The 14,892-nt window shown below is 44.0% G+C and overlaps 1 protein-coding gene across 1 annotated transcript in view; it reads right to left on the bottom strand.

Annotated features, from left to right (window-relative positions):
• Positions 1-11,596, bottom strand: part of LOC125368127 (zinc finger protein 420-like) — a 77,430-nt gene extending 65,834 nt beyond the window's left edge. Inside the window, exons 1-3 of the mRNA XM_048368982.1 lie at positions 11,534-11,596; positions 8,363-8,483; positions 5,495-6,292 (exon numbers count right to left, since the gene is read on the bottom strand). Of these exons, the coding sequence (XP_048224939.1) occupies positions 5,495-6,292; positions 8,363-8,483; positions 11,534-11,596 (982 nt within the window). The remainder of the gene's footprint in view (positions 1-5,494; positions 6,293-8,362; positions 8,484-11,533) is intronic.
• Between the last annotated feature and the right edge of the window lie 3,296 nt (positions 11,597-14,892).

Genomic DNA, 14,892 nt, shown 5'->3' with positions numbered 1-14,892 from the left:
TCTTTCCCTGTACACCCACCAGAAAGAAGTGGGACCAAGTGTGCTCCTTTCTGCACCATAAGTGGACCTGCCTTTCAGTGGGAGAAATGCAAGAATTTTAACTGGCTTTGCAAGGGGCGCAGTCGATCGCCATACTTACTTGATCTTGTGTAAAGAATATAAAGAACAAGAGCCTGTATAATAATTTTAAAAACATATGTAAGTGTATTGTTACTGTGAAGGTGTTATTCTGAGGCCTGACCATTTCAGAAGTCAGTGAATAAGAGCATTTCTTATTAGACAATGTCACTTTTTGCTTTGTGTCCAATAAGCTTTTTCAAATCATTTGGCGTTTGTGTCTGCCAATATCTGGGCTCCAACTGCACGTCCTTCTTTGCTCACCTTCTTATTCACCTTCTTTGCTCATCGCCCACAACTCTACTTCTCCCCTTTTTTTTTCTAGTTAATGGCAGACAAGTCTTTCAGAGGATTCTGTCAACCTTGGGTGTCATGGAACCACAGTCCTCTGATCTCAGCCTTCTGAGGATCTAGGAGGAAAGCAGTGACCCACCAGAGTCCAGTGATCCTGTTAAACTAGTAATATTAGTTTAGACAGCAGACAATGTCAGTTCTGAATGCTTGTGGTGATTATTTTTGGGGCGGTGGGGATTTTAAATGTTGAAGGATGACATGAAAACCCTCAAGTAAGAAGTCCCTGAGGTGATAGCAAGGTTCATGTGTTTGCTTGTTTGTCTCTACAGTGTCCTTGAAGGAAAGCATCATCTTCAATCAGTAACATGTATATTATCTATCTATTGAAAACCAGCATATTTTTTTTTAAATGGCCTGACACCAATCTTCCTGGCTAACACTTTACTGCACACAATGCGCTACTCCTCATAGTGGGCAGATTTAATTTCCTAAAGTTTTCCTCAGATACTGTTTGCCACACTCCTTGCCAAGAGGCCAATGGCTTCACCTCCTTTGTGCATTGGTGCATCATGATCTGCAGTGAGATCTTCTTTGCCAGGCTGAGGAGCCTGGGTCTCCTCCCTGGGAGGTCTGGCCTCCAACCCCTAGGAAAACACCCAGAGGCTGAGAAGAAGCCAAGAGGAGAGGCAGGGGCGGGCCCCGCCCACAGCTCACTCTCTTGACCCCTTAGCTCCCTAGCTTGCCCCCATGAAGCTGGTGTGTCCCCTTACCACCCAGGCTCAGTCCCTCTCATCCTGGTCCCTCCTCTATCTTCCTGGCCTTTCTCATAACACACTGGCACTGCTATCAGAATCCTGCCTCTACCTCTCATCACCCTAGTCCTTAGCTACCTGTTCCTTCCCATAAGTTCACTGGCCCCTCCCCCAACACCCTTGCCCCGCCCTTCAGAGCCCAGTACAGCCCATCAGGGACCTGGCCCAACCATAGAAACACTGACCCTGCCGGTGGAAGCCTAGTGATTGCCTGTCCCCTCTGCACCCTGAAGTTGCCTTTCAGCACCCTCACTGTTACCAACAACTTGAGTCCCACTTGAGCATCCTAGCCTTGGGCTAGAGGCCACTGGGAGGCCTGGGGTCTTCCAAGTCTTTATCCCTTTTGCCAGTGTACCCCAGGCAAAACTCTGTGGAATTACTCTCTCTTTCCTTGGCCTGCCTCCTTGCCAAACCAGATTTTTCCCAGCCCACTCTGTGTAAGCAGCCCAAGCCCAGGTCTTTCCCCTAGTCTAGCCCCTTTAAGGCCTCACCTACCTTTTTGTACATCCAATCATTGGTCCTTTAAACCTTCTTTCCTTCTGGCCCTGTCCAGCCTCTGCTCTCCACTGGGCTTTGGCCCAAGCTCTCTCCTTTGTCACTGACCCCTGACCATTCCCTCCCATTTCAGGGCCCCCGCCTTCCTTCTTTGGTGCTAGTGCCTTTCCCTGCAGACCTTGAAGTGGATGACATAAATGATTTGTCACACGTGTGGCATTTGTAAAGCCTGTCCTCAAGGTGGCTTCTCTGGTGTCTTCTAAGGCTGGACATGTATTTGAAGGATTTGTGGCACAGCTCACATTTGAAGACATTCTCACTCGCATTCGTTCTCTCCTGTTATTTGAGGCTGAAGAGGTGGGTAATGGTGTCTGCATGAGTGAGGATTCTCCCTGGAGTGATGATTCCTTTAATCAGTGGATTCTCTTGTGCACAGTGAGGCTGGAGCAATTCCTGAAGGTTCTATCACATGCACTCCATGGGGACCATCTCTGCAGACTCTCCAAATGAGACATCAAGTAAAGGGAAGCCTTATGGCTCACAGGTCTCATCCTATCTTCTCAGGAGTCTGAGTGCTGATACTCATGGTTCAAAGACAGCCTGGGCAGGAAAGTCTGTGAGACACTTAGCCTCCACTAACGTAGGAGGTGTGTGGTTTAAGTACTAGAGCACTAGCCTTGAGTACAAGAGGCTCAGAGACAGCACCCAGGCCCCTACTTTAAGTTGTTGGACTAGCCAAATATAAAACCAACGACCACCAATAGTTTCAGTGTTTTCTTGGAATGCTGTTTTGTTCATTTTAACTTACATTTCCCTGACATTTCCATTCCTCTCCCTTTCTAAGCTCTCATCCTTGTTAAAGACAGGTAATTAGGACTGGTTTACAGATATTAAGGAATGGGCATTGCCAAAATTGGGTAACATGTCTGCTGAGAGTAGGAGAGAAGATTGCCACCAAGTATGTTCCAACCAATCCACACCACCCAGTCCCATCCACCCTATGCTGACACCCCATCCTCTCCACGCTCCCCCACTCCATCCACCTAATGACGATCCCCACAGCATCAAGCATGAAGGCTGGCCCTCGAACTCATCCTCTCCCAGCAGGCAATACGCCACAGATTATTGGTGTTGGCTCCATAGGCCTCTGGTAAATAGATTCCAATGAGAAATTCATCCAACCAGAAGTTTTCCCTCAGACTTGCCTCCCATGCAATGCTTCATAGATCTAATAGCTTCAGACGCAGAGCCTCTGAGATGTGCACTGCAGTACATGGAATGCAGGGAACTAGAAGAGCTCCTTCAGTCTTTCCCAACATGCAACTCTACAGTGGCTAAGTGGGGTCTCAGTGGTCGTCAAGAGCCTGTTTTCCCTTTTAAGAGTCCTTGTAGGGTTGGGAATATGGACTAGTGGCAAAATTGCTTGCCTCTGATACATGAAGCCCTGGGTTTGATTCCACAGCACCACATATATAGAAAACAGCCAGAGGTGGTGCTGTGGCTCAATTGGCAGCATGCTAGCCTTGAGCAAAAAGAAGCCAGGGACAGCGCTCAGGCCCTGAGTCCAAGGCCCAGGACTGGGAAAAAATAAAAGAAGAATTCTTGGATTCAAATGCTAGTAGCTTTGTGGGCTACAAAGATTTACCAGTATTTGGTTTGTGCTTGTCCTGGGGCTTGAACTCAGGGACTAGATGGTGCTCCTCCTGTCCCTCAACAGACCCTTCGAGGTACATGATCACATGGTTACGTGGAGTATTAGTATTCCCATGACTACATATGCACATGAAATATTAGTTGGCCTATAAACACTTAGGCATATCAGTGGTTCCATGGAGTATTAGTGGTCCTTGCACCTCTATGTACATGGAATAGAGGCTCTGTCTTTGCCCACCATTCATCACGAGGCATCGACTTCATCCAACCAGCGTGGTGCACAGGAACCTTTGAGGATGAAAGTGTGGATCTTCTCCAGTGAGGTGGGTGCTTCCTCGTCAGCAGAGCTGCTGCACTGAGCCCATGTTGGCTACTGGCCTCAAATCTTCCTGAATTCAGCAAGATGTCTGTGGTCAGTGGGCCTGTGATTGCATGTGACCAGAGGGGCTGCTGCTGCCTGTCTCTGTCCTCCCTGGAGCCAGGTCAGCATGGTGGCTTTCCTGCTGGAGAAGGAGCCTCTAGAGCCAGAGCAGCAATACTAGGCCTCACCTGACCCCAGAGCCTAGGCCTTTGGCCAGGAGCACCTGCCCTGCGTGTCTACAGTTGAGTTAGGTTTGTTTGTCCTTGGATTTTCTCACTCTGCTGGGGAGAATTTCTGCCTACCTCAATCATACTTCTACCTTCCAAGAACCAGGAGCCTGGAGACCTTCGCTATGGGAGGCACTCATTTTTGAGGGGGTGATTTCATACCAGGTATAAGAACCTGGCTGACTCTTGGTTCCCTAGCATTGCCAGCAGTGAGAAAAAGTTTGAGTTGAGTGCTAGGTTAACCTTTCACTTATTGACATTCAGACTTCAAACTGTAAAATCCATTCCCTAGTAAGGGGAATTTAGTAATAAATTGAATCACTGTAAATTAATCATCTGTACACCTGGTATACACAGATTAAAATACAATTATACAGTCACAATAGTCCTTTCAATTACAAGTGATTAAAATTACTAAAAAACCTTCTTACCCCTTCCTCTTATAACTCAGAGACCCCAAATTTACATTAGGAACTGCAGGTTTGTAATATACTTACACTCTTTGAAAGAGAATTTTTTTCACTGTTTATTGATGCTTGACATTATTTATTCATCATCTCCAAACAAATATTATTGGACATTATAAAAATTCCTACTTGAAATATGCATCCATTCTTCCATGGTGGGGCTAGTTTTTCTCCTTACACATTGACCATTTCCTTCCCTTCTTCATCTCGGAGCCTGGCCACTATCCTTGAACTTCTTTTGCTTTAAGATGGAGTTCCACCCCTTGAGCCATTGCTGCATTTCTAGTCATTTTTATTCATGATTAATTGGGAGATAAGAGTCTCATGGACCTTCCTGCCCTGCCTGTCTTCACACCGTGGTCTTCAGATCTCAGCTTCCTGAGCAGCTGGGAGTCCAAGTGTGAGCCACCAGGGCCTAGCCAAGTCTATTCTTTGTGTAGGGTTACTTTTGAACATAGGCTCAAACTTGGTAGGCGAACATTCCACCACTGTAGACATGCCCCCTCCAAATCTGAGCCTCCCCTTCTTTTCTTCATTTCCTGGACTTCAAACCCAGAATCTCATGTTTTCCAATCCATTGTGCCATCCATACTTGATCAATGTGTACGGATTCTTGTGTTTTAGTCAACTGGGGCAGCGGTTTACTGATATCATCCATCCCCTTCCTTTCTGTCTTCTCTCCTTCCTAGTTTCTGTGCTTACTGTAATTCCTGGGCTTACTGGGAAACTTTTCTGAACTCTGTCTATTCTGTTTTCTTCCAGTGAAGCTTCCTCTATGTTTCTTCTGGCTTAAGGAGTGTGGAAAGGCCATTCTTCATTCCTTGAACTTTTAGGGTTGTGTTGGCATGTGGATTTTCTCATGAGTCCTTAGGTGTGAGCTGTGTATAAATGATTTGCCACATGAATGGCATTGGTAGGGTTTTTTTCCCCCCGTGTGGCTTCTCTGGTGCCTTCTAAGGCTGAATCTGTATTTGAAGGATTTGTGGCACTGTTGACATGTGTAGGGCTTCTCTCCTGTGTGTGTCCTCCCATGACTTTTTAAGTAGGAGTGATCCCGGTAAATCTTACCACAGTGTTTGCACCCATAAGGTTTCTCGCCGGTGTGGATTCTCTGGTGACTTTTAAGGCTGAAGCTGTATTTGAAGGATTTGTGGCACTGATCACATGTGTAGGGTTTCTCTCTGGTGTGTGACCTCTCATGTTGTTTGAACTTGGAGAGGTACCAGAAGCCCTTGCCACAGTATTTGCACTCATGACGCTTCTCCAGGGTGTGGATTCTCTGGTGTTCCAGAGATGCTGAGATTTGTCTAAAGGATTTGTCACAGTGGGGACACTGGTAAGGTCTCTCTCCAGTGTGGATTCGCTGGTGGATGATCAAATCCTTATGCTGCATGAAGGATTTATCACATTCATTGCATCTGTGATATTTTTCTTGTGTGTGGATCAGTTGGTGGCTTTTTAGATTTGAATATCTTCGAAAAGCTTTGCCACATACAAGACATGGGTATGGCCTCTCCCCTGTGTGTGTTTTCTCATGTTCCTTCAGCCTGCAGACATGTCTAAATGACTTGTCACAATCTTTGCACTGGTAGGGTTTGAATCCAGTGTGAATTCGGAAATGTTGTCTACAATTGGACAGCTGGTTAAAGCACTGGCCACACTGCTGACACTTGAAAGGTTTCTCCCCTGTGTGGATTCGTTGATGCTTCTGCAACAACGAGGAGTAGCGAAAAGTTTTCTGGCATTCTTTACATTCATAGGGTTGCTTTTCACAGTGGATTGTCTGGTGCAGAGTGAGGGCAGAGAATTTCCTGAAGGTTCTCCCACATGCATTACGTGGGGACTGTGTGTCTGCAGACTGCTCATCTGAGAAAGCAAGAAAAAGACACTGTTAACTCATGCTATCATCCTAGCTTTCAGGAGGCTGAGCTTTGAGGATTGTGGTTGAAAATCGGCCTGAGGACAAAAGTCTGTGAGATTCTTTGTGTCCAATAACCCAACTAAAAACCAGAAAGGGAGCTTGGGCTCTGGAGTGAGAATACTAGACTTGAACAAAAGAGGCTCAAGGACATCAATCAGGCCCTGAATTCAATTTCCAGGCCTGGCCAAAGAAAAAACTCACAACAAACATTTCCAGTTTAGTAATAAGTTGCAATCCCATTCTCTGTGCTTTGTCTTTCTTATCCATTCCATGTGTGTTTTTTGGGGGTGTTGTTTAATTCATTTCCACTTACCTATATTTTTTCCTGATGGTTCTTTTTTTCTCCCTGTCCAGGGCTCTTTTCCTTGCTCCAGACAGGTGATGAGGTCTGGTTTAGAGACATTAAGCCCTGGGTATTGAAAAAGTAAGAAGGCATGTGTGCTGGAGAACACGAGAGAAAATGGCCATCTACGATGGGCCTGTTGTTTAGTTTCAGATCGGACAATTTTGGCACAAAGGCCCCATGTGCAATTTTCACCCATTTTCAGCATCCTGCTGCTAGTCAGTCAAATTGCAAGTTGACTAGGAGCTGCTGAGCTGTAGTACACAGTGTCTTGTGTCACTGAATGGCTTGCATTCCCAATCAGCTATGATGGGCACACAAGCTGGATGCCAGTGGGTCATGCCTGTAAGCTTCCCTTTTCAGTGGATTGAGAACTAAAGGATCAGAGGTGAAAGCCAGCTGGGTGAGAAAATCTGTAAGACTAGACCACTAATTAACCAGCAAAATACTAAAATGGGTTTGTGGTAAAGAACATTTCACAAGGAAACAAATTTTGTGAGAATGCCCTCAGTTCAAAACTTGCTTCAGGCACACAGCATATATACCTACACACACACATATATACATGTATACATATATTAAACACATGTATACAATACACACGCCTATCTGTATGTACAATATATATCATATATACACATATGTATGCATATGTATATATATCATCACATACACACAGACACACTGCAAAATAAAGTGAAGCATTCATTTACCTTCAACACTCAAAGGTGGGGCTCGGATATGGCCTACTGGTAGTGATTGCATAACATACATAAAGCCCTGGGGTCAAGTCCTCAGCACCACTTATACAGAAAATCGTGAATGGCACAGTGGCTCAAGTGCTAGCCTTGAGCAATAAGAAGCCAGGGACAGTCCTCATGGCCTGAGGCCAAACCTCGAGACTGGCAAAAAAAAAAAAAAAAACAAAAAAAAAAAGGAAGAAAGAAAGAAAGAAAAGAAACAAACAAGAAAACCAAAATGGGGATATAGAGGATGAGAAGTTATAAAAATATTTTTTTCTTCTTTTTCATTGGTTTTGTGATTGATCTCCAGGACTGGTTGCTGGCCATAAATTTTTTAAGTGAAGGCTAGCCTTCTACCACTTTGAGTCAAAACTGCACTTCCATTCTTTATGGGGTTCTTTGGAGAAAGCAGATCGGCAACCTTCCTGCCTTGGCAGGCTGTAAACCACAGTCTTTTGATATAACCCTCATTAGCTAGATTTCAGGTATGAGCCACTGATGCTTGGTTGAAAATATGTGGGTGTGTTTTAAATAGCAACCCTTTCCCAGAAATTCTGAAAATGAGGTTATCTGAGATGCACTTGCACCAAGCTGGCACTGCTTTCTTTTTTCGTTTTCTTTTGGAAGGTCTTGGTGCATGAACTCAGGGCCTGGGTACTGTCCCTGTGCTTCTGTGCTCAAGGCTAGCACCGTACCACTTGAGGCACAGCTCTACAGATGGCTTTATTGGTTAATTAGAGATAAGAGTCTTATAGACTTTCCTTCTTGCTTTGAAGCACTAGTTTTCAAGCATGATCCTCAAATTTCAGCCTCCTGAGTAGCTGGTATTACAGGCAGGAGCCACCAGTATCCAGCAACGATGGCTCTGTTATGAAACATTCTGCAAGGAATTCTGAGAATGAACTAGAAGTGGGACAGAAGCTCCTCACCCACGGACAGCAGGTTCCTGTAGTTGTCCAGCATGACCTCCCTGTACAGAGCCTGCTGAGCTGGGGTCAGGCACTGCCACTGGTCCTGTGTGAACTCCACAGCCACGTCCTCAAATGTCACCTGTCCCCATGATGGAAAAGACAAAAGATAACAATGTGAGCATTTGTCTGTGGGCAACTGCCAATTCCTGGTCAAGAAATTGAGAGACCTAAGGTAACTGTTCTACTTCGGATATGAAAAGTGAGTGATTTTCAAAACGCACTTTCAAATGTAGTGGAATTTTCAGAAGTATAACCTAGACACATGAAAATATGGTATGTCATTCCCAAAATAATTGTACACAATATGGTAATAATATAATACTATTCAAAATAACTTGAAATTTTACATATGATATATAAAATGAAGACTTTACCATAAAGATGTGTTTTTTGATTACTATGTTTTTTTCATACAGAATGAGCTGTGTATTGTTCTGACATGGAATCTTCTAATCTAATTAATATGAGTTTATTTATATACATCGATATTTTATGTTGATATAATTATAAATGTATATGTGTATGTACACATATATATGCCTCACACTCTACAATGTACAATGAACCAAATATTGTCCCACTTTAGATTTTGATTATTTTATGATCTTTAGTATGGATATACGTGGTTCCTTTAATAAGGTCTCTAGGGGCTGAGAATCTGGCTTAGATGTAGAGTGCTCCCCTTGCATGCATGAACCCCTCAGTTTGATTCCTCAGCACCACATAAACAGAAAAGCCAGAAGTGGTGCTGTGGCTCAAGTGGTAGAATTCTAGCCTTCTGTCAAAAGAAGACAGGGACAGTGCTCAGGCCCTGAGTTCAAGCCCTACAATTGATAAACAATAAGTCTCCAGTAATGTCAGTGTTCTGGGTCCAAAAGCACACATGTTTTCTCTTAGCAAAAACTAAAGTTGGTCAATTTTCCTGGTAGCTTTTGTTGAAAAGGATTTATGGACTCTATAGCATCTTCCACAATCCTGGTTGTTCCTGCAAAGTGTTTTCTGCAGAGTATTTTACCTACAAACCACATAATATCATTTTTCTCAGCAGCTGCTAAAACGTCCCCAAAACAGATCATATTTTTGGAAATATATCAGTACATATATGCTATTGAAATATTCTCTGTAGTCTGTCAGATCAGAATGGATTAATACTAGAGTTTAAAGAAACCACACAAAACATTCCACTCAGGAAGACAGAACAAAATATTGCTGAATGAAGAAAGAAAATTCACCAAGCTCACCAATGTTATCTTAGCTACTCAGAAGGTTTAAGGTCCTGGTTGTAACCAGCCTGGGCAGGGAAATCCATGAGACATTGAAGGGAATTGTAACCTCTTTGTAGAGACACTTAATAAAACTTAAATTATATTAAATGACATTGTAGAGTCAAGAACAATGATAAAATGAATGTACGTGCCATTATTTCAAGTGTATTATATGCTCTCTCCTATGTATTAGTAGAGGTATGTAGAGAGCTTTTAACTCTATGGTTTTGTTTATTTTCAGAAAAAAATAAAGACGTGAGCAAGTATAGAAGGAAATGAAAACCTGCGGAACTGAAAGCCCCTTTCAGATCTGCACCTGTCAGGGCAATCCATCTCCGGCAGCACAAGTGCAAGCCTTCCTCCTCACAATAGACCATGAGGAGGGAAGCTGGGCTTTTTTATTCATGGTTAATGCACATTACTCCTTAACCCCTCTCCCTGCTACTTATTACTGACAAAGAGCAAAATTACCATAGATATCTATAATGATGGTCTTTTGGCCAGACTCAGCATCCCAGTAAATAAAGCTATTAACAAGCAACAGTGTCATTGCCCTCACAGTATAGATCGAAGGAATTGAAAGTTCTGTCATCTGAATCCACTGATTAATAATTGATGTAAAGCAGGATTCAAGCCACACCTGATTTCTATACTCTCCAAATAACTGTATGTCTCAATTTTCAAGAAAGGTTGGCCATTTTCTTTCCAAGGCTGTGTCTGTTTGATTGTTTACTTTTGTGAATGCCAATTTTTGAGTCTGAACTCATGGCTTGGGTACCATCATTGGGGGTTTTTGTTGAAGTCTAGTGCTTACCACATAGGTGAAAGCTTCACTTCTTGTGGTTGGTTGTGAATTAAGAGATAAAAGTGTAACCTGCCAGGGCCTCACGCTAGTGCTCGTAATCCTCACTACTCTTGAGGATGTGATCTGAGGATCAGAGTTCCAAGCCACCTGGGCAGAAAAAGTCCTGGTGAGATTCTAATCTTCAATTAGCCACACAACACCAGCATTGGCACTGTGGCTCAAAGTAGCTCAGGACTCACCTTGAGAAAATTAGCTCAGAGACAGCTCTGAGGCTCTGAATTCAAGTTCACAAGTAACGAACACAAATCGTCTCACAGATTTTCCTGGCTGTTCTGGCTTTGAACCATGATCCTGAGATCTCAGCTTCCAGAGGAGCAAGGCATACAGTTGTGAGCTATGATCTCCTGTTCTGCAAGGCATTAGTTGAATTCTCATGCAGGATGAAACTCCCACCACACCATTCCTTCTCCACTGATGTCGCAGGACCTAGTTCCAGTCCAAACAGCACCTTAAAATGCCAGTTACATGTGCGGAGCTCACTGCTTGCTGAAACACTTTGCAGTCGTGAAAGTGAGCAATTCCTGGAGAGACTCTGTCCAGATAGAAGTGAGAGGAGGAGGACAGAATGGGGAGGACTTTTTCCTCAGTAGGGAGAAGATTCTGTAAGGATTCAGCTTGATGAGGAAAGAAGAAAAGCAGAAGTAAAAGTCCATGGAAAATGCTCGTCAGGCAAAGAGTCAGAAGTAGAGAAGTCAACGTTTTATAGTCCGTCTATTACACTTTTTTTTTTGTCTTACAACAGGACTGGACCTCCTATCTGATGCTTTCACTGAGTTTTACCACCTGATCCAGGCATCCAACCCCCTTCCAAGTTTAACCCTGTGACACTCCAAGAGGAAGGAGGATCTGACCTTGACCTGGGCTGCAGTTTCCAGGGAAGCAGTCATCATTTCTTCCTCTTCCTCTATTCTCATGTTTCTGCTCTGGTGAGAGATGAGCTCACTAACCACTCCTTGCTCTATAGGGTCTGCCTTTAAGATACTGGCAAATCCTCCTCACCTGCCCTTCCACACCCACATGCAGGTGAGCCTGGGTGCTGCTGGGGGGCAGAGGTCCCCCCATCCTGCTCTGTCCCCATATGCATTGGCAATGAGGAGCTTGGAAGTGAAGACTGTGAAGAGACTGAAATGGAGACTGAGGGGAGATCAGGAAGCCACACACCCACATCTAGAGGCCTGGCTCTCAACTTCAGGCAGTCAGGACCAGGGCACTGATGCTCCACCAGGCAGCGAATGGGTAGATTAGTGTCATCTATTTCCACTGGAGAGAATCAGTAAGCGACCCAGGCACATTAGGAACCTGGAGAAACCATGGTGTCCCTGCAGCTTGGAGGGCAGCATGGGAAACCTGGGGCAAGGATGAGGAATCAGAAGGAGAGGACATTTTTAGCAGCCAGGGTTGAGCTAGGCAAGGGTGTTTCAAGGTTTCCGACTGGCCACCAGTCTCTGTGTTTTCTGGTTGTAACTCTTTCCCATTGTCAGTTTAAAGACTTCTGGGACTTCTGGCAGTTGAGTCAGAATGTGTACTATTTTGAAAGTCTGGAATGAAAATGCTATTAGGCCTGCTTTGCCTGCTGACAACTGGATTTGTTGGGCGTGTCCATCCCCTCTCGCTGGCCACACACACCAGGAGGAAGTGAGGAGAATTGTGCCCCTTTCTGCACAAGCAGGGGACCTGGATTTCAGTGTCGGAATTGGAAGAATTTAAACTTGCTGTGCATGAGACACTGAAGATGGTGATAGTTTCGTGATATGGAGAGTAAGAATACAAATGTTTAGCAATATATATTTAATCTTATTAAGAAGATGTTGTCCCAATGGGGGGCCATTTCAGAAATCAGGTAATGAGTACATTTCTCTTTGCACAGTATCACTTTTTCTTTTAGTTTCAATAAGCTTCTTGAAAGAATTGCTGTTTGTAGGTGTCAGTATTGGGCTGAGCACAAGGCCTTCAGCTCCTGCTAATCTTTGCTGATTAGCCACAGCTCCACTTCTAGCTTACTTGCTAGTCAATTGCAGATAATTCTTTCAGATAATGCTTTCAGTCCAGGGTCACACTGAACTGTAGACATCAAATCTCAGTTTTCTTAGGTTCCAGGAATAAACTAGTGAACCTCTAGTGTCTAGTGATTTTACTAAACTAGTAATATGAGATTATTCAGCAGATGAATGCCAATTCAGAGTGTTTCTTGTGATTATTTTTTGGGGGTGTGGATTTTAATTTTCTATGATGACAATTCAACTTCAAGTAAGAAGTCCCTGAGGTGAGAGATAATTTCATGTGCTTGGTTATTTTAACCAATAATATGCAGGGATGAAACCACCACAACCACACCCGTTTGGGCTCAATTATATCTGTGTGTGTGTGTGTGTGTGTGTGTGTGTGTGTATGTGTGTGTATGTTTGGTGCCTCTTTGTTATTGCCCATGAAATGATATGAAAAGTTAGATTTTGACATAATCCTTTTTTCACTGTGTCATATTCCATCATGGAATACATGTCAGTAAATGCTGGTTGTGTCACTTTGCAAGATAAACTGGTTAAACTGTTCTACCATGTGTTAACTAATTCCATCTTGATGCTTTTCTTTTAACTTTCTGTGTTAGGTAGTTCCCTATGGAGTCATGGAAATTATTCTTGAAACTGTCTACTTTAAGGAGCAAGTCATTATAAATAAAAGACCAGCTGGTGTCAGTGGCTGAGTCTAGTCATCCTAGTTACTGAGGAGGCCAGATATGAGGATCTGGAAGGCCTAGATGAAATAGGAATACAATCTAAATAATTTAGGTAGCCATAAGTCAGTGGTGCTAGGATACTTTGACTCATTATTTAAAATGTATCCACAGCCTTGCCTACATAATTGAACTTGAATAAAACTGTTTTACTTTCCCATGCATAGGGAGTTGAAATCAGTCCCTCTCAGCCACAGCCATCTATTAACAATATTAATGTTAGCATTGTCCCTGCCTCAGGTCCTCAGCTCCTCCCATTAACCCCCAGTTTCACCCATACCTAATGAGCCACTCCTACTCAGTATTAAGACTTACCTACTTTCCCTTTAGCCACAGAGAGAAGCTGCCACCTGGATAAGGTGCAGAAGCTATGTAGCTCCCTCACTTGTGGGAGCTATGACCCCACTAATAAACCTTCTTCTCTTGTCTGTGATTATCTCCACATGGTTCCCTGGGATGTCCGGGACATATCCTTTCATTCGTGCCGAATCCAGGATAAGTTCACAGGTGGATTTATTCCTCCATTTCTGGGGGGTCCAAGCTGCACCCGGAACCTATTCTGCTATCCTAAGTCCATTCAGAGGAACACCGAGGTAAGTACTCCTGACCCAGTGCTCTACTTCCATCCACCACAACAAGGACAGATTTGAATTTCCAACCAGGGTAAGTGATCATTTTTACCAGGGGCTCTGATCCGATTTTCCCTGGAGTCATAGAGCAGAGGCTTCAGAGCCATAAAATTAAAAAAAAAAAAACAAGGAAAAAAAGAGAAAAATCTTGGCACGAAGTTCCGAGCCCCACTCCCAGGGACCATTAGTCACAGAGCTAGGTAGGACAAGGGAGGCAGCATTTGTGGGTGATGACTCCATTGCTATTTCTTCCCTCACAGTCGACTCCATTTTGATGTCAACTGAACAGAGCCTGACTGGGATGAGGTGGGTTACCTGTACTTCAACTCCGCTGGTCACTCATCAAGTGAGGGACACTGTAAAATGCTTCAGGAAAGCTGCTCAAGTTTGAGCCCAATGTTTAGCCTCATGCAATCAAATTTGACCCCAAATTTGGAACTCCATGTGGCCCCTTTAATTGACACGGGACCTCTGATATTTTATAGGACTTACATAACTTCTATGAGTGCTCGGGCAGATGCATCGCTCTCTCTCTCTCTCTCTCTCTCTCTCTCTCTCTCTCTCTCTCTCTTTGTATATATATTCTGCCTACCTGCCTGCCTGTGACATAGGAGTGGCTGGTACCTGCTTCCAAAGGTAATGTTTGAAAGACACAAAGGAAGGTTTTATGCTCTTGTTATTCATATTTGTTAAGCTTGGAGATTCAGTTAAATTCTGCTTGTTGTTGGCTAAATCCTAAGTTTTCTCTAGCATTGACCATGTGGTAGACAATAGAATAGAATTTAGAAAGCGCCAACCTGGTTCCAAAAACTCTTGGAGGTGGTGTTTCCCCCTCTCCCCCCCCCCCCGCCCCGCCCAGGTAATGGGTGTGCCAAATTCCTGGAGGCAGGGCAGGGATGTGGAGACTCTAAGAGACCAGTAACACTGTAACCCTCCCAACTCTGTAACTAGGGCCTTGCAATTCAAATGCTCCAGGGTGAAGGTGTCTTGCTTCAGCT

Source organism: Perognathus longimembris, chromosome 20 (genome assembly GCF_023159225.1).
Source record: "Perognathus longimembris pacificus isolate PPM17 chromosome 20, ASM2315922v1, whole genome shotgun sequence".
In the NCBI taxonomy this organism is placed as follows: domain Eukaryota; kingdom Metazoa; phylum Chordata; class Mammalia; order Rodentia; family Heteromyidae; genus Perognathus; species Perognathus longimembris.
Note: the sequence above shows the minus strand (reverse complement) of the source record. Positions and strands in the feature narration are given on the sequence as shown.